This window comes from Osmerus mordax, chromosome 22, assembly GCF_038355195.1.
Source record: "Osmerus mordax isolate fOsmMor3 chromosome 22, fOsmMor3.pri, whole genome shotgun sequence".
Lineage (NCBI taxonomy): Eukaryota > Metazoa > Chordata > Actinopteri > Osmeriformes > Osmeridae > Osmerus > Osmerus mordax.
Window position 1 is genome coordinate 9,052,161 of NC_090071.1, and position 23,560 is coordinate 9,075,720.

The following is a 23,560-nucleotide window of genomic DNA, read 5'->3' on the forward strand; positions in this document are numbered from 1 at the left end:
CTATTTCATTCTCGCCTAAGTTGAGTAGGAGCGCATATCTTTCCTTCCTCTCCTTTGTGTACCGTGCGCACGTTACCGGTGAAGGAACATCACTCTCAGGAGCGCGGAAGGAGTTGCATTCTTGTCTGTGATAGCTACGTTGAAACGACATCACTCATTTCACTTACAGCTGTGTTCTTCGAAGCTGAAACATGTCTGTAGGGATCGAGTCTGGATTTTCAAACGACGAGGTGCTCAATATTCGTTTCCCTCTTCACCGGGCGTGCAGGGATGGAGACGTCGGTGCTTTGTGCTCACTTCTCCAGTGCACCACAAACCAAGCTGACCTAATAGCGGAGGACTCTTTCTATGGATGGACTCCCATTCATTGGGCTGCGCATTTTGGGAAGGTAAACTGCCTTTGTAGTGTTCGTTAATTATGGATTGAGACCCACCGAAGGCAATGAATCGTGCCATTTTGAGTTAGCTTGCAACCATTCATCGTTATCGTGGCTAGCACTCGCTAAATAATCAAAATGCCACCGATAAGCCAATCTAGTCTATCGTGTGCTACTTCTGTAGGCTAATATATACACTGTCTGCGATATGTCATTTCAAGTGGAAAAAATAACATGCGTAGTTCGGCACAATACAATGAAAATGCAACGCTGACTAACGTTCAACTACAAGCATGCTGTGTCTTGTAACATCTGTTTAAACTAACAACAGCAGTTGATTTATAAAGTAAACTGTTGTTTTGCTAGAGTCTGTTATTCTAAACAAAATATTTTTTTTCATTTTTTGATGGCGTCGCATAGCTTTTCATTGGCTTACTCTTGACCAATGATCATCAAAGCGCCAAAGTTGTAACAGTCAAACGGTTTAAACTGTGGAATGACCTAATGCCTAAATGCCTAGTACGGGCTAAGAAAATAAAAACTTGTTTAACCCACAATCAGGGTGTTTTATTTTGGTATTTAAATTGTACACATTTCTGGATAAAGTGTAATTTCAAGATGTAAGGATCATGATGCCAAGTGGGGCAACCTGCTCATTAAAGATAATTGGCATGGCACTAAATGACCTAATTAATGCAAGGTAGTAGTTGTTAATTCCCCATTACTTAATTGTTTTGGAACGTGGAGTATTCTAACGGATGAGTGGAGGATTGGTACTGACTTGAACTGGAGTCTTGGGTATTCAGGGAGCCTGGGGGAACCTTAGAACAGGAAAAGAACAGGAAAGAATTGGCAGAAAAGAGCCAGCCCCTTTACATCTGCTGACTGTTTTTTCTCCCACCCAACGGCTGCAGCTGCCTTGTGTGGGATTCAAGCACTCGAGAGGAGCTGTGTGTTTATTTGGCAAGGTTTTGTCTATTGAAGCTTCCACGGGTTTTTGAAGTGGGAAGAGTGATTTAAGGCTGAGTGAAGGAGAGATGACAAATCATTAGTTACTATGGTGTTCAAAAGGCAACACCAGAGCCTTGTTCAGTCAAAGAATGGCCAACTATATTATTATTATTACTGAGAAACTTTGAATACACACAGTAGGGGAAAAAGCAAGTCAGCTAGCTAACTCGGTCTTAGACTTTTTTTGGAATGTTGCATGAACTACAAACACACCTTTTTCAAGGGACATGCAGCTGGCAGACAAAAGGTCTACTTAGACAAGTTTATCTTTTAGGGAGGGGCCAAAGTTAATGTTTCTGTGAATGCTGGGAAAACAAGTTTCCCGCCAAAACAACTCTGGGCTGACTACACCCAAGTCTTTGGCCTTGGCTGGACCTGAGGGGGAAAATGTGATAAGTGTGACTACTGTGATGTGAAAAGGCCATTTTGAAAAGATGTATATAATTGGTCTGAGTTCCATGTTCATTTTAAAACCACACTTATACATTGGTGTGTGGTATGAGTGAAACAGAGGTTTATAAAGTGAAACTTAACTGACGTCCGTCAGAGAATGAGTGAAGTTGATCATTAATGCGTAGCCTAATGGAAACTACTCCACAAGACAACGAGCATGCGTGGTTGGTAAAGTCACGTGGTCCATGTAATGATTATTCCCCCCTGCCCCCGCGCTCTCTCCCCTTTTCCGTCCACTTTCTCCCTCACGCAGCTGGAGTGTGTGATGCGTCTGGTGCAGGTGGGCTGCGAGGTGAACGCCATGACGACAAGGTTCGCCCAGACTCCCGCCCACATCGCTGCGTTCGGGGGCCACCCGGAGTGTGTGTTGTGGCTGCTACAGGCCGGGGCCGACATCAACAGACAGGTGGGTCTCAAACCTCCACTCTGCTGGCTCCACTGACCACCTGCCTGCCAGACCGACCGCAAACGGCACGACGTGCATCCTTCCATGCTGCAGAACAAACTGCCCCTGAGGGGGACAAATAAAAGGTCGCTAAACAAAAGAAAACCTCAGCGCTTCAAAACCTGTGCTTCACAAGGCCCTGATATCTCGTCCACAACGTGAATTGAGATATCTCCTACTAGACAGCACCTCCTCCCACTCGGCAGTTCTTTACCAGCTCTCTCGCAGGCCATGTAGACCAGCTTGATCCTATTACGGGATCAGGTTTGTCTCTCTCTGACGGCGGGCGCCGTAGGATGCTCTACACCCCTGACCCCGGCGACCCAGACTCTCTATCATCCTTACACGCTGGTCAGCTTACGCAGCAGCATGTAGGAGGCTGGCTACGTCACGGCTTGGGCTGGAGGACGAGCAGGGGCCACCTCCCCTCTCCAGAGTATGAAAGGGAGGGGGGGGGGGGGGGCGCGGGCGGGGGCGCGGGCCGGGGGGCAGCCTAGCCTATCTGTGCTGCCATGACAGCGTAAGTGCACCTAGAGGCTGTGGGCCAGAGAGGCTCAGCCGGGGAAATCAGATTAGGAGGTCACGATTGCGTAATTCCCGGCTCCATCCTGTCCACCATCTCTCTCAGCCTTTCCCTCGCATTCTCTATCACACACTCTCTCTTCCTCTCTCTCTCTTCTCTCTCTCCCTCATTGATTCTCTCTGCGACGCTTTGATATTTAGACTTTCTTAATGTTTTTATATTCTTTTTTCGGTGAAACAGACTATCTTAAATGGGCTGCTCTGAAGTTGATTAACCTCCTATTAATAAAGTCTTTTCCGGGCAGCGACTCCAATGGGGTTTAATTTGTCTGACAGAGTCAAGACAGGCGTAGGCTGAAGACAGCTGAACTTGGCCCAGTAATCCCTATCTGTCTGATGAAATGCACAAGGGGGTGGTGAAGCTACGGGGCGGCGTTATGGCACTGCCCTAAAAACGGGCACGACGGGGCAGATGCACTTTCCTCCACATCCGCGAATCGGATCACTGACAGTGAAAAAACGGGCCGTCTGACCTACATTCCACCAGAGCAGTAGCTGAAGTTGAGCCCGGAGGCAGGTTTGCTGGGCGAGAGTGCTGATGTGATCCTTGGCCCCAGGGGGCGCTATTAAACAGGGGGGGGAAAGTTCATCCCCGGTTCCGGTGGCCCAGTGCCCGCCGTGTCTGCTTGGAGCAGACAGCTCTTTACATAGCATCTCTGTCAACCCTGCCCCCTGAGAGCGTTGTCTGCAGCTGTGCCCATCTTGAAAGGTTTACCGCTTAGATGAAGCTGTTCATGGGACTGCTGCTTATAACTCGATCTTCTCCAGACATTGCGGAATCCACTGGGGCCAAAAGCATGGATATGAATATACGTTTGTGCAATGCAGATGTACGATTTTTCCTTATGGTTCATTGGAATCGGTTTTGGTCAATGCACTTCAATTTCAGTGTGTTTCTGTAGACATGATGCCTTTTTCTCTGTTTTGCACCCAGGACTATGTGGGTGAGACTCCTATCCACAAGGCAGCCCGAGCGGGTAGTATGGAGTGCATCAACGCCCTCTTAATACAGGCTGCTAAACCTGAGTAAGTCCCCTTCTGCACACCTTCCACCACACCTAACCTGTACACGAAATAAAGCTTTGTTACCACGGAAACAATGTTATTGTGAAGAAGGGGGAACTCCACCAGATGATTTCAGTGCCACATTTTGTCCTCAGGGCGTATCGAAACGTGAATGTGGCGGTTCTGTAGATACGTTTTCTGTTTAGTCTTTGGTTTCTACCGTATTGTGTAGAAATGACATGCACACCCAGTACTGCTCGTTAAAGATGGACAAACATTGTCCGGGTAAAGGGAAATGTGCCTGTTATTTGGCCCACATCAGTTCACAAGTAGTTATTTTTCATCAAGGTTCTTTAAAGTGACACAGAGGGCAATATTGAACCTTTTTTTTTTAAGTAATCTTCTGCCCTTTTCTAATTTAATTCTGAATGAGCCAGATGGACTCATTATGCCGGGGGAGGGGGGGGGGATTTGCCCTTGGTCAAGCCATAAGCTTGTTTGTATTGGGGTCTCCAAATCCTGCTGTATGTATGTTATTCAAATAGCTTAGCTAAATTGCATACCTACCCTTTTTTCTTTACGCCACACTTGAATATGTTGTTGGGGTTCCTCCTTTAATAAATCTGCTTCCGTGGTGACTAATTTTGTATGTATGTATTGATATAATTAATTGGATGGTTATAATGTAATGCTAATTTTACGATAACAATTATGTTTGGCAAGGTATGGGGCAAATGCACATTTCCTCTTAATTGAATCGTAACCCCTGGCCGTAGCTTCTTGCTCCAAGGTTAGTAGACTATTGTTTATCAGCAGGCTAATAAGGGTTAACGGAATAGTGTTGTTTGTTGGTGAGATGTAGTAAATGTAATCACTGTCACAGATGGCCATAGTTCTTAAGCATTGCAAGTTAAATCTGTCCTGCCAATAATACTCCCACAAACGTGGATATTAGTCAATATAATTATGGAAAGATTTGTACCAAGATTTTAGGGGACTTCAACATGAAATAGTCCTAGTAGAAATGTTCACTATTCAACTGTTTGGCTTGATGTCCCATGGTTTTTAATCACTCTAGTCATTTCAGAACTAATTAACGCAGTCACCCAGTTAGTCTGCCTGCTTTTGTTTTAGTGTCCCAGTGATTACTCATTTGATTAGCAGGTGCAGCAGATCTAAGGCCTTACCAATAGTTGGCACAGCAATGTAATGATTGGTTGTGCTACTAGTGACCATCTGCCTTATCACATTGAATCCCTGCACTGTCTGTGCACCTGCCGGCTTCAGAGGACATTGTCCCTTGACTTCTAATGAACTGGACTCCTACTGTTCTTGAGAGCCCATTATCACACGTTGCATTATGATTTAACGCCTCATATTCATCCATCCAACATTTTAAAATGTGGAAATGTGCATTTGGTCAATGCTTTTCCCCCAAAAGGAAGTGTGTTAAGTATTAGTCATGTTTTAATGCCTTGATAGTATTGTTAGTCTGTCTAACAACATTTGCTTGTATGGTGTGATGCTTTTCCTTTGACAGCTCCAGACATGGCATGTTAGCTCTTACCTTTAGAAGCAGAAAAAAAGGATTAGGGGATGATTTGGCAGGGAAGCTTATATTTTGTTTTGCCCTGCAGTAAGATTCCAACTAAAGATGCCTTCTTTTAAAGTGCTCATAAGAAACAAGGTAACTTTTGGAAAGAGCATCTTTGGCTATTTAATTCTGTGTCAGTTTGCTTTGTTAATGTTTTACAAACAGTACCAATGGCTCTCCAATACCTACTCAGCCCCTCCTTTTTCTCAGACTTGCCAGTCTGAATGTGGACCAACCAGGACAAATTTTGGCACAGAGTTTATGTATAATTAGTTTTTTCCTGTTTTGAAGACAATTCCTTTTTGAGTCTTTACAGACATTTAAATTCCAATTTACTGATCGAATTGGCAGATTTGTTTATTTTTCAAAGCAACAAAACGCATTTAAACCCTTGAATAGGATAAATAACGTTTAAATATTGTTAAAACTGTAAGGAAGTAGACCCTTCCAAGTATAAAAAACAAAGATTTTAGATTTCTCTTAAATCAGTTGAACATGGTTAAGCAACGATTGGATGATTTTCAAACAGCTGGGTCACCTGCCTATCGTTCCCTTGCTCATTCCAACCACTTAGTCATCCGTGAAACCTCAACTTTGCTCCAGAGAAGGCAGGAAGTAGGTCCTTTTATTCACGGGGTTTATTTTGGTGTATTAATGGACAGAAGACTGAAGAACATTCCCCTTTTGATCTTGTGAACATTCTATGCTCGCATCTTTGAAGACTGATCCAACAGCTGACCAGCACCCGACAGGGAGAACACACGGCTGCCAGCATTCATTTTCCTGCCAAGATAATATTGAAGGAAAAACCACAATTGCATTTCTTTTCCAAATTTGACATCTTCTCTGCTGCCTTGTTTTGTGTCGCAACTCAAGCAAAAAGCTATCAGCTTTCACCTTTTAGTTTTTTTTTTTTATGCTACTTATGTGAATTTTGTACCTAAAATTGTGTATGAAGCAATCATCTTTTCTCACAGGCTTTACTGGTTATATTTTAGAACAAATATCCAAAAATCATTTTTATTTTTGGCATTAACTATCTACAGTAGCAAAATGGCTTTACTTGAACGTCTCCTTGAGTGTGGTTGTCCATGGATCCATGTTTTTAAACTGTAGAGCATCTCTTTGAACCCGGTTTGTGGTTGATTTCTCTTGTCTTCCTTTCTTGCCCATATCCATGGGTCTGAAACATTCCAGAACACCAAGATTTATTGGGATTTCTTGTTTGGCTCTTTTTGGCCTTTACAATGTCAGTTTTTACATATTTGAGGAAATAAGGAGTGGACTTTTTGACCCGCACACTTGATCATCAAACACCGCTTCAAACCGCCTTTTTAAACAACAATTCTTTGTCGATTCCATTCCTTATATAGCTTAGAACCATTGCCTTTTCTGTCCAGTCTACTCTGGTTTAAAAAAGGCTAGTGGTGAATCAGGAACAATCAAGGTTTTGCTGTAACCGTGAAGATAAAACAATTTAAGAGAAATCTAATTGTAAGTGCTTTGTGATATGGGTCAACACGTTGGCATCAAATGCTGTCAATTTATGGCAAAACATTATTATAAGCTTCCAGCCTCAAATCAGTGATGGCACAAGTGTCGTACAACAGTCAGTGGAAAGGAAAAGTGTTGCCAGGACAGAATATTGTACATTCAGTGAGAGGTGTCTCAAGCTAACCATAATTCTTAAATGTCTCTGTTTATGTCAGACATATATACTGTTTAGAATGTTTTAACTTAGATCTGTATTTTAAATGATATTTACTACCTTTTCTCTTATGAAAAGGCCATCCTAAGAATTTTATGCAAAATTGTCCTGTCACAAAAAAACAAAACCCCTACACGTTTCGATGTTTTACAGCTATTGAATTTGAACATGACTTGATTTTTTCAAGTAATCCCAGAAAGGGGGAGCATTCCAAATAGGCACTGCAGAATCTGCCACAAGTGATTCAGCGAACATCTTACAGTTGTGGCAATGAGTGTTCTCACTATCGCTTCCTACAGTATCTACACACTGGCAAACTGGCGAGGTATTTCTTGCAGTGATTGGTTTTAATGCTAGGAGAGCAGTCATGATAGTCTGTCTAGACCTGCATGCTTTGCTTATACAATTTTTTTTTTTAATCTCATCTACTTCAGATACTAGCTAACTAACCTTTAGGATTTTAGCTCAAACTCAGGACTAGGGCTGCAGGAATAGGGCAATTTTAGTTTCATAGCAGTAGATGGTCAGGTTAGAATATTGTTTTTATGGGGTTTCCTCGCATTAGAAACAAAGCATATCAGGAATGAAGGGGAAGGGGGGGGGTAATTATCATGTTTCCACAAACAAGATCTGTCCTTGATGTCTGTTGTGAAAATCTGTTGGTAATTTAACTTTTAAATGAGATTCTCATGGGTCTTACTCTCATTGTCAGACAAGATGCCTTGTTAGATTAAAGATAAAACAAAATTGCCTACCAATTTACTTTTGAAATTGTACTAGATCTGTATTCTATACAATGTTAAACACATCACTATTAATAAACAGGAAATTATTTTATATAATTATAGTTATTTTGGCGTATATATTACATGTATAAACAAGGATATATTATGTCCTTAACCTATTGATGGGATTTTTCAAGGGTTATAAGGACAAATGGTTAGCACTTCATGCTTATTGCTATTATCAGAATTTAAGATGTAAAGACACCATAACACTATTTAGGTGTCCTTTTCAATAACCTGTTTTCCCCAAGAATACTGTATAAAATACTGTATTACAATATATTTTACTCAATTATTTTAGTATTTTGCCACTGGACTGATATGCTACTCAATAGCACATTGTTTCCTAGATGTTTTTAATCCATCTAGGTAGATCATTACTAGATGTTTGCATCTAATTAATAGATGTTTTCCTACTCGTATAACCTCAGGATGGATTTGTACGTGTGTCTATTAGCTGCAAAGTACTAGTGTTGTCTGACAATGAGAAGGGTTGCCTTTATTAACTCGCTTGTTTGTTTTTCCCAATTTACGAGACAGTTCAGATCCTGTTTGGAAACGTATTCTTTTTTCTAAAATAGGGGGCACTGTGGGAATAGGTGTACTGAAGTATTCTGTTGATTTTATTTAAAATGATTCTTCCCATGAAATTAAATGCTATGACCTAATACATGCAGCTGTTTATGATTTTTGTATTCTTTTGAGCGTTGTTTCATAGACTAGACATTAAGAAAAGAGTCTAGAGTAGAGTCCATGAATCCATGAATGATCAATTTCTAAAAGTACAATTGTCATGCAAAGTTGGTGTGGTGTCTATACGGTTAGTGTTAAAACCAATAGTAATATTGTATTCCATTCCAACATGGCCTAGCAATGTACAAACATGCATGTTGTGATTTGGGGGAAAGATAACCAGATTCGTTTTTGAATATGTATATTTTTGGAGGTTCCCCAGTAATGCCAACAGTCTGACAACTCTTACAGCCATGAAATAAATCTTCCTCTAAGAACCAGATGTTCTGCCCACGGCTCACGTTGAAGGCCAAACCTTCCTGGACACCAAACAAATCTGAGACTTGCCATCTGTGGAAACAGTACTGTGTCTTTGCTCTTTTTTTTTTTAACATCGCCGTGTACAGTAGAGCCAAAGAACCTTTGTGTAGTCAGACAAGCAAATGTAGTACATTTTGACAACTGCAGTGTTAGAGCAATTATTTCTATGTCTACACATTTTATAATCATTCCCGTGTTTGCGTTAGCCTGTGTTTTGTGGCATGCATCCAACTGAGTGACAAGTAGGACATTTACTGTTCTGATAAACATGGCATCGCTCCTTTTGGCTATTATTCAAACGTACTGCAGGTCATGGTGAAACCAGGCCTATGAAACTCTAGAGTTGCTCATTCATGGATTCAGAGATTTGTTCGGTTCACACTGCAGTGGGAGATGATCGAGCCCAAATGGAAGAAACTATTGTTAATTATGAAGAATGGCTTCATTTATTGCTACACTTTGTTCTTTCACATTACATGTCATGCTACTTTGATGTTGACAGCACGTCTACAGGCGATGATGGTACTTTCTGCACACCAGTCCTTTCAGTTTGCACATTATGCTTGAAAGACAGGAGCAACATGATGAACTCTTAATGGATTTGTCCTCCGTTTCTTTGTGGTTCCAACCCTCAACAGTCATGAAGATCTGACGGTGTGCTTTCTGAACGTTCGTCTCAACTTTGAAGGAGAGATATTATTTTTGGTCACATAGCTGCTGGATTTGTAAGATTGTGACCTGGTTCTCCGGATTAGTTCTTGTTGGCCAAAAAGTAAATCAATTTTAGTAAGAAACATTATAGAGGAGTCTAGTTTAGAGAGGCCAGATTTTAAGTGCCCATTAACATTTTAGCAGGCTTAGCGGTCTATATAACAGTCCATTATGGTACACCTTAGAGAACTGATATCCCTCATCTGTACTCGTCTTTTCTCTTACCGCAAATGTGCTGCCTACTTGTGGGAAACTTCCACGCTCGTCTCCAGTGCAGACAAAGAATGAACACACAAGACAAAGCATTAAGAAAGGTTTTAGTCTCACATCCTTGAAGATTGCCCAAAAGGATCAAGTCCCTTTTTTTCTTTACAAGTGGGACTACTTTCTCCTTGAATTATGAAAATTCATGAAAACCCTTTCCTTGTACTTGTCAACGTCTTTGGTGCCTTAAAAACACATATCCTAATGTGACAACGGTGTTTAGGAATTTAATCTGAGTATTGACCCTTCTGATGTGTGGCTTCTGATCATCTCCCATTGCAGTGTTTACCTTCACGTGAAGAGATTTATCCAGTTTAGACATTTTAGTTTCATGATGTCGTAGAATAAATCGTAGACTTGCACGCAGTGAGGACAACGGTTAGAATGAGACTGTCGGCAGAGTAGATTGGCAGAGTTAAAGATTTTCTTCTTGTGACTTTGTTTTGTGCGAGCTAACGCCAGGGTTAGCTTTGCTGAGGGTGTCTTCTCTCACCGCACAGCTTGAGGAACGCTAGCGGCCTGACGGCGGCAGACCTGGCCCATGCCCAGGGCTTCCGGGAGTGTGCCCAGCTCCTCTCTAATGCCCAAAACCATGTCAACCAGCTGAATGGTTTCCATGCCAATGGGGCTGTCAATGGTAACAGTCAAGGTCGGGGCCTTCTCAACGGGATGGCCAATAGAAAGAGGCTGCTGGATGACATGGAGTGCAACCACACCAAGAAAGCCAGAACAGACGGTAAATGCGTTTTGCGGGCATTTTATTTTTCCGATTTAGTCTAGAAGGACTACCATGTGATTGATTTGTCTCGATATTTCCTCAGGTGTGCTCCCACCAATGAGGATGCTGAATGCTTGCGGCGTGGAGATGGAGAGCATGCACGTCGAGTCTGACCGGGAGGCCGTGTCAGGTGGGACTGGCCACGATGCATGTGGGCCCGTGTGCACAGGACCCCAGCAGGACTGGGGGCCCAAGGAGATCTCCTCCTCCTCCACTGGCCCCAGAGAGGCTCACACTTCCACCCAGCCCACCACTGTGCAGTTCCCCTTCCGCTGTACTAACTCCTATGCTTACCTGTAGCGGCCTTTCTCTGAAACCGTGCTACACGTTCTTAATTGTGGGTCTGGGTGTATTAAGGATTGATATTTTAAAGATATGAGCCTGGCGGGACTGGTCTCTTGACATCACACTTTGTTGAGTCTACATTGGTTTATAATATATAATGTTTTTCTCAACTAATGCCTACTTGTCATGTTCTGCTCACCATACAGTGTTGATATGCATTTATGGCACGTTCATGTTCAAGATGTATTCATACCCTGGCCAGTCATGCATATTTCTGCATGGATTTAGTTGGAATTGAAATATGGAACTGGATGCACTCTTACCCTTTCAGTTACTACGGATGCCCTTAATGGACTTAAAATTATATTTTTAAGTGATTTCCTATTTGATAACCCTGCATGATGTGCAGTTTACACCACACGTTTTGACAGTGACACGTGTCCCTTGCTTTTGGATTTTGTTTTTGCACACCCGTCCCTTTTCATCCACCTGTTGGTCATTTCCCAGTGTACTCCTCTGTTTGGAATGCTGATTGGAACCACGTCCGTGTGGTGTCGCTTTTTTGGACCAACCTTATTGGTCCCTGTGGTGGACTTGATGAGATTTCCTCTGTATGCGGCCTCTGTTGCCAATGCTCCAAGTGTGACAGTGGCGTTAGTGTTTGAAAGCATGTGTCCATTAATACCCATAATCTTGACAGATTGCATGGCAGGCAGGCATGGCATATTTCAGAAAAGCCATGGAATTTTAATTCCAAGTTTACCATCCACCCTGCATCGTTTTAGACAGTTTTGGCCAAAGATAATGTGTTACGGTTATGTTGGGTTGTGAGAACCATGGTGCTCCAGATTTTATTGAACTTTGTGTGTTTTTTTAAGGGCAAACTTCCCCTGTCCTGACAATGATTGTAAATCCTAAAGGAAGCTATCATAACTAATTTGATTGCACTGTAAAGTTGACTATTTACGTCAAAAACTGTAGCAGTTTATTTAACATGCATGACTATGCAAATGCTTGCATAAATTGCTTAATCTAGTTATTTCCTTAAGGGAATCTGGCAGAAGGGATTGCAGTATTATAAAGTGTCTCTTTTTGATATTAGGCTAGCTTTTCTGCTCTTCCACTGTATTTGACAGTGGCCAGTAGTACATTTTATGACCAATAATCAACTTTGTATTTATAAACTAAATCAAATTTAACTCAGTGTTTCAGCTAGACTCTGTTAGTTTTATAGTGTGCTTACATTTGCTGATTCTGGCAGCTTCCTTCATATTTTATTCCTGTATATCGATCCATTAAAGTATATCACCCCTTGTACAAATCTAGTTGGGTTTGGAGTGTTTTTTTGTGAGTGTGTGCCGTATGTGCACCTGTACAGTAGTGTGTTTATATGAGACAAATGGAGCATTGGCAGATATAGATCAAAATATAATTACTTTACAGTGTTGTAATTAACCTCTGAGATGAGGTGTGCTGAACGATGATGAAGTGTGTCTAAAACTGCTCAGGTGTTTACTCTGGAGTCGGATTCAGATTCAAAGGCGGCTCACTGACCCCAACCATAATGGGTCTTTGGCATGCCAATGTAGTGTGGCTTCCCTCTAGTGGCTAAAGGCTGTAAAACCAAAGTACTCTCGAGTTGAATCAACTACTGTTCATCAGTAAAACATTCCAGACAGGTGAACTACAACCACCTCTGGATGGACAAGAGCAATCACAAAGATTCAAAAGTCATTGGCATCAACTAGAAAAAGGTATTGGTACAATGGGACATGTTGACGCATAACAAACTAAACCATTTCATGATGATCAAACAAGGATGGTGTGGGCAAAACAAAATCCAGATTTGAGGCGATGTCATCTGTAGCGTGCGCGCACACACACACACCTGGTGTTTGGGGATATCTTGCCATGAACCTGCCAGGCCAAATCCTTCTCTTCTCTTGTCCATATCTCCTGTCTTATACCATCACATGTCTGTGTGACGCATATCTTTTTTCAAACGGCAGATGACCCCAAAACCACCACTCTGAGGAACAAGCATGGCCTCTCAAACGGGACCTCCACCAATGGCCACTGCGCTACCAATGGCGTCTCCACCAATGGTTTTAACACTCCTTGGGGATTGGTGGCTGCTCTCTCCACTGGGAATGGGCTGTCCTCCAGGCAGCCCGGCCAGGGACCGGGGGCCGAGGAGCCCAGGCGTCGCTCGGCCGACATGTGCGGCTCCCTGCACCAGTCTGGCAGCCCCAGCAGCTGTGTCTCCCACAGACCCTCCTGGGGCGTCATGGCCTCCGACCTGGGGGAAACCTTGCACTACGGGCACTACCACGGTTTCGGGGACACCGCGGAAGATCTGACCGACACGAGCAGCCGGCTGGAGCACAGCACCAGCGTTCGGGCCGAGCAGCGCTATGACCAGGCGGTGCTGAGCACCATGCACCTCTACCACGGGTCTTAAGAGGGTGAGCCCTGCAGGCCGTCCGTCCACCTACGTGTCCTGGTGGCACCTTTTTGTGCCCTACGCCGTCCGCCTTAAACCCAACGGTGATCTTGGTATTGCACTGAGAGGTAAAGAGAATGTCCAGACAGATCATAGGTGTGTTAACATGTCTACCAAAGGGACAAAAAAAAAGAAGCAGTTTTTCTTTTGTATTTGACAATGAAATCCTTATTTTAATATTCAACATTTTGTGTTGTAAAACAAAATACTGTATGTGGTTGTAGTAAGATTATTAGTTTGTGTGTGATATTGCATTTAATGCATTTAGTTTTTCAAAGGTGCTGGTTATTAGAATGATTAATGCCAGATGTGTTAAAACGAAAGGGATATAACTTATGTTTGGAATCTAGTTAGATTGTGCCAATACTACATATTAGTATACTGCCTATTTAGTATTATATGGCACTGCTTGTGATGGAAATCATTTTGTTTGTACAATACCTTTTCTTACCTTTCATGTTTTTCTTTAAACCTTAGAGCAGAAAATATGTAAAACAGTATTTGTCAAACTGACTTGAAACAATCTCTGACATTTAGGTTTGTTTATTTTTTATCACCATTAAAAGGGTATTGAACCTAATGGAGTGTTTCACGTTTGTTACACTGCTTTTGCATTTTCGCAAGGTTGCAAGAGTCTCATGTAATCTAGAGATAAATATGTGCTTATTCAGACTCCAGGAGTGTAGACATGCGAATGTTTCTCAAGGGCAAGTTTTCACTGATATGCATTCTTTATTATAAACTAACGTTTTTTGTCCTTGCAAATATTCCATTAAATTCGGCATGGAATGTTATATTTGATCACTTCTGCATCTCTTCGTCCACCTCCTGCACCCTGCTCACGTGTCCATTCACTCGTGCGTCACCTGCGCAACTATTCCGTCTCGCCTCACGTTACCATGGCCCCGCCTCCAAATGTTCCATTCTACACATGAAACTAAGGGGTTCCACTAAACTGTATTAGGAAACATATAACATATATTATATTATCAGACAGCGTACCTCCATATATTATTTGTTTCAATATTATTTCAATGGACTAGCCTAGATAAAACCATGAATACAATATTTTTCGAAGTTGTACCTTTATAGGCTACTTACATTGGCCTCCTATTTCCCATATTTGGTATAACCCTTAATTCTAGTTAGGTCAGACTTACAGAGCATAATTATTTTGCTCTCAGGAAGAAAGGGCTGTAGTTTAGCAAGCAATTACAAGTGGTACTATTATTTAACTTAACGTAAATGCGTTTGGGTATTTGAGCGTTTGCTGACACAGGAAACTTAAATCTACAGTGATGTCTACCCCTGCAAGAAGGCGACTCATGAGAGATTTCAAAAGGTAATTGACTGCGAATATGTCGAGGGAATTTGGTTGTTTACTTAAAGCTGTCGTTCGGTCGTAGCCTATGCTCTGCAATAAAAAGTGATATTCGGTGACCTTACGACAGTTACCCCCAGTGTACATCATGTAGTTTTCCTATCCTGCAGACTGCAAGAGGACCCCCCGGCTGGCGTGAGTGGTGCACCTTCAGAGAACAATATAATGGTGTGGAATGCAGTCATATTTGGGTGAGCAAATTTAGACAGTTGGACTCTAATTTGTGTCTTATTTAGAGCTGGCTTTTGTGTCATGGAAACACTCGTGTGATAGGCTTAATTGAAGCTCAAGCCGGTCCTACCAGATGGCCCCTTGCTTGACAATGACAAATAAATATATTGAATTGAATAACGACATTGTATCATTCTTACTCTGTCTGCATGTCTCACCCATTTTGCTTTACAACAGGTTTATGAACCCTTTAAATGATATACAATTAAAAATAAAATCACACCTTCACTCGTCCTTAATAGCTTCTCAGACAAACTTGTATCTGTCATTACAGGCCTGAAGGAACTCCATTTGAAGATGGTAAGTAACTACTAATTGCACCTTTATTTGTTGTTTGCCTGGTGGCTGGATGAGCATTTATTAAGCGAATCATCATCTTTTTTTGTCAACCACAGGCACATTCAAACTTACAGTAGAGTTTACTGAAGAGTATCCCAACAAACCACCAACTGTACGATTTGTTTCAAAGATGTTCCATCCTAATGGTTTGTACTGCTTATGCTCATACATAAATAATCCCACTATTTTGCTTGTGTGCATTAAGTCCATACCCCTACTTAATTATTGGGTAATAATCTCTCCCATAGTTTATGCAGATGGAAGTATTTGCTTAGATATTCTTCAAAACCGCTGGAGTCCAACCTATGATGTATCATCGATTCTCACCTCTATACAGGTACATTTGGAATTATTTGATCAAAAATCAGCAATTAAAGTGTCAACAATAATAAAAGTAGTAGTAATGCATGTAGGGCATATGTATCGGATGTTCCGTTGAAAATGGCACAAGGGAAATCCACCCGCATACCCATCCTTCTAAATTTACCCCCTCTCGTTCTTGCCCTGTCTTCCTGGTCTCTAAAGTCTCTTCTAGATGAACCGAACCCAAACAGTCCGGCCAACAGCCAGGCTGCACAGCTGTACCAGGAGAACAAGCGGGAGTATGAGAAGAGAGTTTCAGCCATAGTGGAGCAGAGCTGGAGGGACAGTTGACCTCTGCGATGGAACGAAACCTTTGTCCAAAGAACACGGAATGTTGTGTGATTTAGAGTAGAGTGATTGGTGAAGCATCTTCTATTTTGTGTCTTTTGCCTACACCAATATACAACTTTCAAGCACTTTAATGGTTTGCTCTACTAAGAAGGGGTCCTGACAGATTTTGTTTATCAACCCTCAGATATGTTTTAACCTGTCCACCATCCAAATACATAATGGTTGAGTAGATCAATAATTATTCACTTTTTAATAATTGACCATAAGAGACATTACAGTTCATTGGTATCCTACTCTGGAATCAGATATGATTTACATGGAGACCTTTGCCAGCCATGCCACATCATGCCTCCTCTTTCTGAAGCATGCCTGTGTGAATGCCTTCCAATGTGTTTGCGTGTCTGTCTCTCAAATATGTATATAACACCTCATATGAAGTTATGTGCAGAAGACATGCACAGGATGTTCAAATGTCATTTTTTTCAGCACTTGTAATTAAAGGCTACCTTTATTAGTAAAAAAAAACGACATGATTGTGTATTGTTTTATTGTGTCCAATGAAAGCTAGATACGTTTGTCACAGTGAAGTCTGGATAGGTTTCATAGGCACCGGAATCATTTGATCAAATTGTGGGAAACCATGTGACTCATACTAAATATGGATATAAAACCTGTGCACTCTATCCAATCCTAAAGCACTAAAAGAATAGTACAAAGGGGAAACAAAACTCGACTACCCTGTGAACCAAAACGGAAGTTCCCCACCATAATGTCTGCACATTGCGCACGCGCGATAGTTGTGTCATCTTGACGCAATACTGACGCACGGATGTTGTGGAGCTCATGTACAAGAAGAAATGCATATTTTTTTGTTGCGTGACTGTGTTTTTAAATGCTAATTACATCAATGAACACATTCATGCAACATATATCTATTATGGCACAATGGGCGGTGTTGAGGCATTGCGCGGATTGACCAGGACACATTCAAGCAGCTGAAGAGCTAGTCGTGTCCCCGGTATCTTTGTGGCCAAAGGGCAAAGCCACTGTTCAGCATTGGTAAACTATAACCATTTTGCACCCAACAATGAAGATGTGGCCTGCAAGAACTTTAAAGCCATTATTGTGGAAAGTAAAAGGCGCGTATTGTTTATCAACTGTCTCCCTCACCCCGCCACCAACAAGCACATTAGCCTACAGATGTAATGCATCCTGTGCAGGAATAAGAAAGTCATGGACAAAACCCACTGGATTCGACACCGGCTTGACGACCTACAACAGTCTAACCAAACAGAAAGAGCCACTTGTCCTGGCACAGGAAGGAATTGCTACTTGGTATGGAAGATATGGTTTTTGGGGACATTCTGTTGCATTTAAATAATGACATTGATAAAGCTTGTACTGTGTTCTCTTTCACTGTAGGTATAGTTGTGGACCCACAGTCTATGATCACGCACATCTGGGTCATGCATGGTAACCCACAATTTAGTCTCATTGTCGAGCATCAATATTAAAATAAAGACATTCAACAGTTGATTTGACTTTCTTTTCCTGTCCTAGCTCGTATGTAAGATTTGACATATTGCAGAGGATCCTATCCAAGGTCTTTGGAATCACTGTCATCCATGCAATGGTCATCACTGACATTGATGATAAAATCATAAGAAGGAGTTTGGAGGTAAGCCGACAATGTACTTTTCGGTCATCTTTAAGTCAACAATCATTTTGCAATGTTAGTTTATCATCTTTTCATTACAGGAGAACATATCCCCAACGGTCCTGGCCAGAATATATGAGGAGGACTTTAAAAATGACATGTTAGCTTTGAAGGTGTGTGAGTATGAATTACATTTACATTTAGTCATTTAGCAGACGCTCTTATCCAGAGCGACTTACAGTAAGTACAGGGACATTCCCCCAAGGCAAGTAGGGTGAAGTGCCTTGCCCAAGGACACAACGTCAGTTGGCATGACCGGGAATCGAACTGGCAACCTTCGGATTACTAGCCCGATTCCCTCACCGCTCAGCCACCTGACTCCTGAATTGTGAGGTGTCTTTGCAGTCTCCTGGGTGTTTCAGTATGAACTGAAACACCCATGACTGTATGTAGTGTGAAAAATAGTGAACATCTGTTGCATATTTAACTTTTACGTCTTTTTTCCTTTTCTTTTTGAGGTGACCCCTCCTGCAGTGTACTTGAGGGTGACTGAAAATGTACCTCAGATTGTGGCTTACATTGAACAAATCATCCAAAATGGACATGCATATTCCACAAAACAGGGTAATTACATGACAAACATGCTATTCAATGATACCTGTTTCACATGGGGCCATTATGAACTATCTTTAGAAGTAGGTACTATATGTTTGATTGTTTTTCCTCCAGGTAATGTGTATTTTGACATCCAGTCCATCAGAGATCGCTATGGCAAGCTTACCGGTTCTGGAGATGCTGCTACAGAGCCTGGTAAATGTTTCTGGTTTGCGTAGGGGCTGTTTCGTGGGTTCTGGTTGCTCCCTACTGCTCAGTAGACTAAATGCTGTTCTTGAAGACCATAGGCGGGGCAGCTGAGAAACAGAAGTACATGTTTAACATGCTGTATGCATGTTATCTTGGATTGTCTTTGAATGGATCTTCAAGAGACAGTTTTTTTCCCCTCCAGGAGAATCAGAGAAACGTGACGCTCGGGACTTTGCGCTGTGGAAGAGCTCTAAGCCTCAGGAACCGTTCTGGACGTCTCCCTGGGGCAACGGAAGACCAGGCTGGCATATCGAATGCTCCACTGTTGCCAGGTCTGAACACTGGTTGTACAGTTTGGTCCCCCTGGTTTTGTTTATTGATGGTTTTGTGCTTATATGCGTTAGACTGTACAAAACAATACATTTCATGAGTTTTATTTTGATGCTTTTCAGCTCTGTGTTCGGGAATCAGCTGGATATCCATTCTGGGGGCATTGACCTGGCGTTCCCTCACCACGAGAATGAGATTGCTCAGTGTGAGGCCTACCACCAGTGTGACCAGTGGGGGAATTACTTCCTACATTCAGGTGGGCCCCACGTGTCAAATGACATGAATAATGCATCGTGAACTTCCTCTTTAGGAGGTTGTGGTTGAATCTCTGTTCTTTTGTTTTTACTCACAGGACATTTACATTTGAAAGGCAGCACGGAGAAAATGTCCAAGTCCCTAAAGAATTACATCACTATTAAGGTGACCAGTTGTTTGATAACTCTGTAAATCATTAGTGTTTGAAATGTGTAATAATAACGTATTTACAGACTGTCGTCTCCATTTTCTATTTGTTGGTGTCGATTTGAAAGCAACCCATTTTGTTTCCTTTCTCTCCTCACGTTAATTCATATTAGGATTTCCTGCAATTCTACTCTGCAAATGAGTTCCGTATGTTCTGTCTGCTGACTAAATACAGATCAGGTAAGAAGCATGTCTGAAGTGTTGCATATCTGTACGTTTCCATCAAACTGCGATGTGGTTCAACTTGGTCTTCTCATCCATCTCTACAGCTATCGACTACAGCGATGCCAGCATGATTGAAGCCAGAAGTTCCCTGGCAACCATCGCCACTTTTACCCACGATGCCCAGGCCTACATGAGGGGGCAGCTGCAGTGCCAAGCCGTACAAGAGGGATCACTATATGAGAGGTTGGAATACTTTCCTGAATGGATATGCCTACATTCAGTGGTTACCATCTTTTTCTTTGACACTCTTACCCCTCTGAGCTACAATTCTTGTATGAAATGTGCTATATAAATAAAGTCTTACTTACTTACTCACAAGACTACCTCCCTTTGGCCCCCGAGCAAAAACATCATCTCCGCTCCCTGGGTTTTGTGTTTCATAGGCTAGAGGAAACCAAAGCAAGTGTTCGGAAGGCATTGGCTGATGACTTTGATACACCGAGAGCAATTGGTGCCATTATGAACCTGGTGTACCATGGCAACCGGCACTTGCAACCCATCACTAAGGTACCCTCCAATGGAAATGTTTGTTCTTTCTAAATGAAGAGAGTGGGTGTGGAAATGAAAAGCTAAAAATGCATCACTAGCCAAATAGTGTTGGACTAAAGGTTTTGTCTCTGTAAGTTCAGTGGCGTTCTTTGTGATTTCACGCACACACATGCACTGTAAAATGTATAAAGAATATTAAAATTAATATGTCCTTTGGCTGGCAAGCCTGTTGGTTCACCGAGGAGTCCAGCGGTGTTTGGGGCAATGCTGTCCTACATCAGGGAAGTCTTCGAAGTGCTGGGGGTTGACCTGCTGAATAGAAAGGTCAGAGGTTAAAGAATATATCATTTGAATGACGGCCCTCAGTCAACACAAAGATGTTGTTATGGATTGAGGGTTGAGGTGTTTTTTGGCCTTGACTGGTTTAACTGTCGTTCCTACCTCATTCTCAGGAGAGCCAAATTGAAGACTCTTCCGGAACCCTCCAGAATGTAGTGGAGCAGCTGGCTCGTTTCCGTAGTGAGGTCAGGGCCTTTGCCCTGGCTCCCGTGGAATCAGCCCCTGGAGAACCGGTCCCAGCCAGGCCGAGACCGCGCCCAGACAGACTGCCTCTCCTTCAAGCCTGTGATGTGCTGCGAAAAGACCTTGCACCCTTAGGGGTGCTCATAAAGGTGTGTGTGTGTGTGATTACTCACGTATGTTTAGTCACACGTGGCCTCAGATCATAAATGGAGTGTCGTACTTGTAGCAATACTTTAGGCATCCATCGTCAACAAGCTTCTATGTATTTGTGATGGCCTTTTTTATTTACTTATTGTCTTGCAATTTCCGGGTCTGAATTTGCCTGTCTGATATTCCCAGACGGATCTCGTTTTGAATGTTTTTAGGACAGAGGGACCAACTCCACATGGGAGATAACTCAAACGAGATCTGCGGATCAAGACAAGTAGCGTTTCCGGCCCGACGTGCTTCAGCTGGAGGGACCTGGCCCACATCAGGACGGCTGAGGAACGGCCCTGGAGATCCATGTTGTCATGCAGACCGTGTCATACGCTCGCCAGACTCCATGGGTGGTGATGTCTGAAGGCCCGGAATCATCCAGTTAGTCCTTGTGCGCCTCTGCTGGCGTGCCCCTGCAGGTGTGCGATTAGTCCACTAGGTGGTAGTCTACTGTCAACTGTTGGACGGGGGGCCGGCTTTGACTGAACCCTTTGGAGTGAGGTTAATGCAGGTGCACTTTGACACAAGGTACTCTTGAGTTCTAATTCCATTGGAATGTCATTGGGAAGGACCTCTACAATAGTTTGCCAACAGTTTTAGAACTGAGGACGTGGACTGAAATGAACCTCTGAAGTGGCTTGGTTGTTGCACAGCCAAAACAATTGTGGAATTATATTTCGCATTTATAGGTTATCATTGCCACTAAAATATCTATCCAATTTGGGGGATTTTTGATTTTGTGTGATTGACAGTTCCTCTATACCTATAGTGAATTATTAGTAAGCTCTCAGGTAAGCATGTCACTGTGATGTGCAATGTAAAGCTCCTCAGTGCATCTTACAAATACATTTAATTTAGTCAGTAACTATGCCATGGATCTAATGTGTTTGTTTAAGTGTGTCGTTTAGGCTTGTTGAGCTTGTTAACTGTGTAGTCCATTCCCAGTCTTGAAGTCAGGATTCCTCTCTGGTTTAACAGAACCAGAATCCTCTTGCTGTAATCTGTCCAGCTCCACTAATATCATGGAACCGTAGATGATGTGGTCAAGTTAGCGTAATTAGGTCACAGGCCACATTTGTGTTATAAATGTATGCTGTCTATAGAAATTGCTAGAACAATGGAGGATTGAATCATGACCTTGCTGCCATGACGCAGTTTGTAGCCCACAGACGGGGTCGGACTGGCCGTCGGGAGAGTCGAGAGATTTCCCGAGCGGCCGCGGCATAATGCAAAAAAATAAATATGTATAATAATAATACACGGTTGTGGGCCGGTCTGCGTTTCAAAGTCACGGGCCGTTTTTTCAGTCCCAGTCCAGACCTGCCCACAGACGTCTGTTCTTGTGAACCATGCTAGGAATCGTGTTCCTGAAGGGCATCTACTCCTTTTCCTGGAACTGTCAGCACAGGTTACGTCTTCTCATACGTTTGAATGTATTGGATTGGTCTAAGTAGAGGGTACAGGGGAAATCCCCTTTCTTGACACCTACTGTAGGTGAAAGTGGAGGTGGGGGTGGGGGAGGTCAATAAACATGTTAGAGCACAGAAGGGGTTCCAAAGACGGCCGTCAGACTTATAGCATCTTGCATCCACCTGGGCCCCTACAGCCCTGCACTGCGCTCAAACTACTGTCGTCTTTTCTTCCTCCACCGAGAGCAGTTTTTTTTTTTTTATCAGAAGAAACGGGGAGAGTGGAATTTGACTGTCCAGCTAAAGGAAAAGTTTGGACAGACTTTGATACGGTTCAAAGTGATTAAGACGACAACAAAATTGTGTCCTTGGAAAACCCTATAAGCGTGACCTTCTAGTGCGGCATAGATCCGCATTTGTTTACAGCCGGCCAAAGCCGATTTGTGGTGTGGATCTGGCAACCTGGCATGCCCTAAGCCGACCACTAAAGAAGACTTTCCTCGTTCTTCCCTTAGCCGTTGATCTGAGGCGCTCCAACCAGCCAGGGGGTTACTTAGGGTCAGATTTAACACTTAGGCTGTTTCTTTGCAAAATGACATCTTCAGGACAGCAGTCCTCTTGACAGACCTATCAATGATGTGTTGTATTTTTTGCATCGGGAGGGTCTTGCAACATACTGGAGTGGTCTGTGCCAATGCTCATGCGTAATATGCACGCGTGTACAGATCGGGCATGTGGATGCACACACCACACACATTAGCACGCGCGCCTGCCCGTCCACGCACACAGCTTCGCACACGCAGAGGAAGGGGCTGAGGCTCTGTTGTGATAAACGAGGGCTGGCGTGCTCTGTCCCAGTGCGTGCGTTTGTCAGCTCCGTCGGGTCTTAGCCCAGCAACCCCCCCCTTTCACCCCCTCACCCCTCCTCCCCCCCCCCCCCTGCACCCAGTTCTGTCACGCAGACGCCAGCACTGAGCTGCAGGCAGGGAAAGGCAAGTTCCCAGAATGCCAGTGAACAGGAAGCCGTGCGAGGGGGTGAAGGAGCGAGCAGGGTCTGCCGGGCCTTTTGACATACAGCGTGGCGATTCTTGACGCACGTCATAAAAAAAAATCACTCTTGCGCACGCACACATACACACACACACACGGGGATAGAACAGCCTGCGGAATGGCCCATGGGGGAATTCTTTGATGGGACTGCAGGATTAAAGAGTGACATCCTGCTCTCTCCAGATGTTGGCTTAACAGTATCCCAGTGCACATCTGTCCTATACAGCACAAGGAAGCCCAGAGAACAGGAAGAGG

General features: G+C 43.1%; 3 protein-coding genes across 5 annotated transcripts; all 3 read left to right on the top strand.

Moving 5' to 3' along the window:
- The first annotated feature begins 56 nt into the window (after positions 1-56).
- On the top strand, positions 57-14,134 carry ankrd10a (ankyrin repeat domain 10a). The gene is made up of 6 exons (XM_067260093.1): positions 57-389; positions 2,095-2,247; positions 3,803-3,894; positions 10,489-10,724; positions 10,810-10,896; positions 13,061-14,134. Exons 1-6 carry the CDS (start codon positions 192-194, stop codon positions 13,510-13,512), a joined length of 1,218 nt encoding a protein of 405 aa, XP_067116194.1. The 5' UTR covers positions 57-191; the 3' UTR covers positions 13,513-14,134.
- Positions 14,135-14,725: 591 nt separating this feature from the next.
- On the top strand, positions 14,726-16,687 carry LOC136965829 (ubiquitin-conjugating enzyme E2 A). Its single transcript, XM_067260094.1, has 6 exons — positions 14,726-14,896; positions 15,046-15,126; positions 15,441-15,466; positions 15,562-15,651; positions 15,754-15,842; positions 16,031-16,687. Exons 1-6 carry the CDS (start codon positions 14,853-14,855, stop codon positions 16,157-16,159), a joined length of 459 nt encoding a protein of 152 aa, XP_067116195.1. The 5' UTR covers positions 14,726-14,852; the 3' UTR covers positions 16,160-16,687.
- A 305-nt stretch (positions 16,688-16,992) lies between these two features.
- On the top strand, positions 16,993-21,569 carry cars2 (cysteinyl-tRNA synthetase 2, mitochondrial). Of its 3 annotated transcripts, XM_067260291.1 has the most exons (15): positions 16,993-17,494; positions 17,582-17,632; positions 17,720-17,837; positions 17,918-17,989; positions 18,335-18,440; positions 18,546-18,626; positions 18,823-18,952; positions 19,073-19,206; positions 19,303-19,370; positions 19,526-19,592; positions 19,682-19,820; positions 20,021-20,144; positions 20,352-20,450; positions 20,579-20,797; positions 21,014-21,569. In XM_067260291.1, the coding sequence occupies exons 1-15, from the start codon at positions 17,247-17,249 to the stop codon at positions 21,074-21,076; spliced, it is 1,719 nt and encodes a 572-aa protein (XP_067116392.1). In that variant the 5' UTR covers positions 16,993-17,246; the 3' UTR covers positions 21,077-21,569. The 3 variants fall into 3 exon arrangements, with proteins under 3 accessions (XP_067116392.1, XP_067116391.1, XP_067116390.1); XM_067260290.1 differs by having other exon boundaries at positions 18,823-19,206; positions 20,988-21,569; XM_067260289.1 differs by having other exon boundaries at positions 18,823-19,206.
- Positions 21,570-23,560: the final 1,991 nt, after the last annotated feature.

Coding starts and splice junctions, on each gene's coding strand:
- cars2 (XM_067260289.1), top strand. CDS start 17,247: ATGAAGATGTGGCCTGCAAGAACTTTAAAGCCATTATTGTGGAAAGTA. Junction 17,838..17,917: donor TCATAAGAAGGAGTTTGGAG/GTAAGCCGACAA, acceptor TTTTCATTACAG/GAGAACATATCCCCAACGGT. Junction 19,593..19,681: donor GCTGACTAAATACAGATCAG/GTAAGAAGCATG, acceptor CCATCTCTACAG/CTATCGACTACAGCGATGCC.
- LOC136965829 (XM_067260094.1), top strand. CDS start 14,853: ATGTCTACCCCTGCAAGAAGGCGACTCATGAGAGATTTCAAAAG. Junction 15,127..15,440: donor TGGAATGCAGTCATATTTGG/GTGAGCAAATTT, acceptor CTGTCATTACAG/GCCTGAAGGAACTCCATTTG. Junction 15,467..15,561: donor AGGAACTCCATTTGAAGATG/GTAAGTAACTAC, acceptor TGTCAACCACAG/GCACATTCAAACTTACAGTA.
- ankrd10a (XM_067260093.1), top strand. CDS start 192: ATGTCTGTAGGGATCGAGTCTGGATTTTCAAACGACGAGGTGCTCAAT. Junction 390..2,094: donor GGGCTGCGCATTTTGGGAAG/GTAAACTGCCTT, acceptor TCCCTCACGCAG/CTGGAGTGTGTGATGCGTCT. Junction 10,725..10,809: donor CAAGAAAGCCAGAACAGACG/GTAAATGCGTTT, acceptor ATATTTCCTCAG/GTGTGCTCCCACCAATGAGG.